At 39.2% G+C, this 5295-nt stretch overlaps 2 protein-coding genes across 2 annotated transcripts in view; both read right to left on the reverse strand.

Annotated features, from left to right (window-relative positions):
- The window catches only part of borcs5 (BLOC-1 related complex subunit 5), a 5797-nt gene extending 3524 nt beyond the window's left edge, over window positions 1–2273 (reverse strand). The window contains exons 1-2 of the mRNA XM_005731531.2: window positions 1802–2273; window positions 1372–1515 (exon numbers count right to left, since the gene is read on the reverse strand). Coding sequence (XP_005731588.1) covers window positions 1372–1515; window positions 1802–1859 — 202 coding nt within the window. The 5' untranslated portion in view covers window positions 1860–2273. The remainder of the gene's footprint in view (window positions 1–1371; window positions 1516–1801) is intronic.
- Window positions 2274–3064: 791 nt separating this feature from the next.
- The window catches only part of smc1b (structural maintenance of chromosomes 1B), a 15458-nt gene continuing 13227 nt past the window's right edge, over window positions 3065–5295 (reverse strand). Inside the window, exons 22-25 of the mRNA XM_005731532.1 lie at window positions 4905–5056; window positions 4525–4594; window positions 3777–3887; window positions 3065–3682 (exon numbers count right to left, since the gene is read on the reverse strand). Coding sequence (XP_005731589.1) covers window positions 3563–3682; window positions 3777–3887; window positions 4525–4594; window positions 4905–5056 — 453 coding nt within the window. The 3' untranslated portion in view covers window positions 3065–3562. The remainder of the gene's footprint in view (window positions 3683–3776; window positions 3888–4524; window positions 4595–4904; window positions 5057–5295) is intronic.

Genomic DNA, 5295 nt, shown 5'->3' on the forward strand with positions numbered 1-5295 from the left:
GCAGGTACACTACGAGATGGACCTGCCAATTCGGGTATTTAATGGCCAACGGTGCCAAGCAGTAAGCACAGGGCCCGCTAGAACATGCTGGGCCCTCAGGCTACCATCATGAAGTATGTTTCGCATTGTTTTTTCAGAGACATTCACATCAGTGGCCTGCTGGAGGTTATTTTGCAGCTCTGGCAGTAATGATTGGTTATGGACCTTCTACAACCCTGTCCAGTTCTCCTAGAGTAAGAGTCTGTCTCCCGGAATCTCCTCCATGCTCTTGAGACTGTGCTGGGAAACACAGCAAACCCTCTGGCAAAGGCACGTATTGACGAACCAACGTGGAGGAGTTGGACCACCAGTGCAACCTCTATAACTATCTATATATCTTTAAGAGAGAGAAATTGTAACAAATATCAAATCAAATCAAATCACTTTTATTGTCACATCACATGTGCAGGTACATTGGTACAGCACATGTGAGTGAAATTCTTGTGTGCGAGCTTCACAAGCAACAGAGTTGTGCAAAAAACAATAATGTAAACAAGCAAAATACAAGAATGGCTACATCTGAAACTAATAAATATATGTACAATATATAATAGTATATGCATTTCTGGATGTGTATACTAAATATTTTTCTACGTGTGTGTGTGTGTGTGTACACATTTTTTACAAATTAAATAGAGTAAAAATAAAATATATAAAAATATTCAGAGTTGAGACATGTATCAAATATATCATTATAGTTCTTTAAACATACTTTGGGTCACGAAAAAGAACTAGATTAACTACAAAGGGGGCAGGGATAGCTCAGTAGGTAGAGTGGTGGCCCTATGATCGGAAGGTCGGGGGGTTCGACTCCACTGAACAGCTACAAGGTACCGTCCCTACACACTGCTCCCTGGGCGCTGCAATGGCGACTGCCCACTGCTTCACTGGGTGAATGGGTTAAATGCAGAGGAACTATTTCCCTATGGGGACTAACACGCACACTTTACTTTACACATGTAGTAAAATTAAGGTAATTATAAACATACCATGTATTTACCAATATAAGTTAAGATATAAGAAACACAGAAATCACTTTTTTGGCACAACATCAATCCTTGTAAATAGGAATGCAAAGATCTGGTACTGTATTTTTATTTCATTTAATTGAAATCGGTCCAAAACTGACTTGGGTATGGGACATGAGTCAATCTTGCCCTGTGTTTACTCCACCATGCAGCAGCACACCGGGTGGTATACTGCTTGTTTTAAACTCTGGCCATATTTAATATGAGCACCCGCCACTAAAACCCTATACCCAGATCCTCTTTTACAGTCTCTTAAAGTGCCAAACAAAAATCCGTGACAGCACTCCGGAGACTTAAACGTTACCTTTCAAAAGCGGCTGAAATGTAGGTATCTCCTGAAGCTTGATGACATCTGGGTCGTTGTGGATATTTCGCATTGACTGAGTCCCCTGAGCCACAACCACAATATCATCCATCTTTGCCTTCTGTTTTGCTGGAGATGGCACCACTGCAACGACAGAAATGTAATGAAAACCAAATCTGAAGCACAGCACATGTGGAATATGTGTAACTTTTAAAAAGCTCAGTACCCACACAATTTGACAGCAGGACTTTCATTATTATATGTATACTACTAGTAGTGGTGCTACTACTGGAGGGTGAACGCAAATAGGATTTGTAATACCGATGACTGTTGGTGCAGGTGGCTTGACATATAATCCTAACCTCAGCTCGGTTTACTTTTCATTAAAACTAACCTTAACAGAGAAAACCACCACGGCAGACAGCCTTACCTGATGAGCTGTAATCGGAATGTTTGTGCTCCGCATCTCCGCTCTGTTCCGCTCCCATGGTGCTGACGTTAGGTTAGCAAACTAGCAGTTAGCTTCAGTTAACGTTTTCAAAAACTGGAGTTTCCTGCTAAAAACCAGTTTGTGCAGAGTCCATACGGTCTACAAACGGACCCTAAATAACTACTGGACCAAGTATGTAGGACCAGAGGAAGTAAAAGGGCTGTGCGCTCACCGGTTTAGGCTAGCTACTAATTGCCAGCTAGGATGTGTTACAAACGGGGTTACCGGAAGCTCGTTTGATAAATGAACCCCGAGCGAATGTTTTTCAATGTAGCGATTTAGCTCTGAATAATTAAGAAATATCTGCATGACAGCACAACAAAAATGCCTGTGAGCAGACTTCAATTCGAAACGAGGATACACTTCCGTAAATAGTGATCACGGGGTCTGCTTCTTAGCTGTAAAGTGCTCAATATTACCGCCCCCTACTGGTGGCCAGGTCGCATATACAGCCTTATTGTACGTATATTTATGTCTAAGGCTCTGCGTAAACAAGACTGTATCTCAACAAAAAATGTCAGTGGAGCCCCTACAAAGTGCTATTTTTTATTTCAAGTTATTTAGTTTGTAGTTTACTGTGAATACTTTCAGATGCAAACAGCCATCACAGAAATTACTCAGCTACTCAGCTATAACTTTTACTTCCACCTCACTATTATTAAGATCTTTTTATAACCAGGTCTCATTGCTTTTCAAGCTATGCAGTATCCAGTCTTTAACACTTTGCTACTTTTTAATATCTACAGTAAATTATATCTTAATGTTGAATCAGCAAGCATTTCAGAATCACAAAAATATAAAACACATTGCTGTGTTCTCAATTATATGGTAGCTGTGTGCATCCTAAATTCAATTTAGCACTAAAATTATGTTATGAGTGTATCTATCCTGTGCATACATAATAAGTTATTTGCATATTAATGCAACAGATGGTCAGGAGGTTGATATCACAGTATCTTCTACACTACATCTTATTAGCACAAATAATTTGTCTGCAGTAGACAAAATATCACCTTATGCACCTTCATGGGCTCTGTAATTTGTACATGGCAAATAATATAAAACAACGATATTATGCTTTTAATATCATAACTCAATCCACAATGGTACTGGGTAATGGGTAGTAAAGCAGAATTTGTTGCATTTAAATGGGAAACACTTTTTTAAAAAGGCTGAAAATATAACAGCAACACATCACACTTATTAAACTTAGTGGATTTAATGAACAGAGCATTTTCCAACTTCAGTGGTAACATTTACACCAATAACTTCAAAGTGCCTAATGGGAGAACAAGCACATAAACAGAGTCCTTCAAAGGCTGTAATGTGTGGTTGCTACATTTTATATGAAGGGTTTTTTCTTCTTTCATTTTTCACCTCAGTTAAAAACTTTGCTTTGTAAGCAAATTAAAACACACAACCTTCTCATAAACATAACTTGAGGTCAAAATTTATCTGAAAAAAAAATCTTCAGTGAATTGCAATTACTTTAAAGAACAAGAACGACTCTAAAACAGTCAAACATAAAGCTCATCATTTGATATCCAAGATAACTCCACTGCCTGCACATTTAGTCTGGACAGTTCCTCTGTGTAGTAAAATAGAAGAACACTAAGAAACAACCACATCCATTAAACAATGCAACAGGCCACTAGACAAGAAGAAAACATAATGGCTTCATGCAGCTGATTCCTGTAAAGCTCAATCCTGCCTTTTGTCGGAGCTGGTCTCTTTGTCAGTCTGTTTCCCATTGTCATCTTCAACCAGAGGATAGGGACGCAGGTCTAGGGTCAGAACGCAGCTGAACATGCATTCATCAAACTGCCAAACACAAAAGAATAATGACTCTATTGCCTGGCATTGTAGGAATTTAAACTTCTTCACTAATTTTCATAATTAATGAAAGCTATGTTACATCTGAATAGACGCCCAGCAGAGCGTCTGCCTTGGAGAAAAACTCCTCCTTGAGAGAGATGATGATGATCTGCATGTTCTCCCTGGACTCCTCTCTGATGAAACTGGTCACCTGGAGACAGTGAATATTTGCACTTGATATATCGCCCACAAAAGTTTCCTTTCAGAATGCAGTAGGCAAAATATATTTGGTAAATATACAAAAATAATATAATCTGAATAATAATACATGGTTCTCCTGCTGCAGTGCATCCCTTTCTATTAGAAGCCCCCAATCCAACACCAGCTTATGTCACTGCTTCTTACAACTAAGAATAAGTTATTAGCATAATTATGTCCCATCCACAGTGCAGGTCAAACAGTTCTGCATTAAGGTGCTTCTGTGCCAAACTGAATAGTCCTTTAAATCTAGTCTTCAGTCTGACAGGCAACTATTCAAAGAGTACCAGTAGTGTGTATCTGTGGGTCAAGTTCCGTACCCACAACTGCAATCATGGAGAAGATTGGTGACACTTTTTCCTGAGGTTGATCAATGGATATAATCAATATATTAATAGTTTCCAGCCAACTCCAAATCACGCCTAAACATGTAATATACACACTGGTCCACCGTGTTGATTTCACGTCTTGAAAGGCAAAGCGTGAAATAGACACGGTGGACTGGTGTGTCTATTACACGTTTTGCCGGGATACTGGGTTGTCCCAGTGGTGGATATTAATAGTGAATGTTAATGCAGCTTGACTCTTACCTTTCCAATGTTAGTGTTGTCCAGGGCTGCATCCACCTCATCCAAGATTAAGAAAGGAGCAGGCCGGAAGCTGAGAGAAGGAAACAGAACAGACACAGTATACTAGGAACGTGGGTCAGGAATATGGCATCACTTTGTGTCAGTCAACATAATCAAATACTGATCACTAGGGCTGCTCAAAAACCATAATCACATTATTTTGGTCAATAGTAGTTTATTATTTAACATGATTATTCTGCAGCTTAACAAGCGACATACATTTATTAAAATAAAAAAACAGGGTTTTCTTTGACCTTAAACTATAATTCACTGAAAAGAATACATTTAATATATGTAACACATTTTTCATGTATTCTACCATGGGGTGTCTTCAGTGTTACCTGTGTATGGCAAATATGAAAGCAAGGGCTGCGATGGCTTTTTCTCCACCAGACAGGTTGTCCATGGACATGAAGCGTTTCCCTGGTGCTACACAGTTGTAGTTGATGCCACCCAAGTACGGCTCTTCTGGATTTTCTGCACTCAAAATGGCCTGGAGCACAAATCACAGACAGCCTAAATTTTTAATGAGGTTTTATTATTTAAGGTAACAGCTTCTAAAATGCTCAAGTTAACGAAAATTATGTCCAGTTTAGCTTGTGCTGGATCACATATATTCAACTGTACTAAATGCCCTTCATGAGGAAATCAGAGCAGGAGAGAAACTTTGATATATGCCAGTAGATATACAGCGGCTTGCAAAAGTATTCGGCCCTCTTGAACTTTTCCACA

Source organism: Pundamilia nyererei, unplaced genomic scaffold, assembly GCF_000239375.1.
Source record: "Pundamilia nyererei isolate P.nyererei 1_Seehausen unplaced genomic scaffold, PunNye1.0 scaffold00043, whole genome shotgun sequence".
NCBI classification, from domain to species: Eukaryota; Metazoa; Chordata; class Actinopteri; order Cichliformes; family Cichlidae; genus Pundamilia; species Pundamilia nyererei.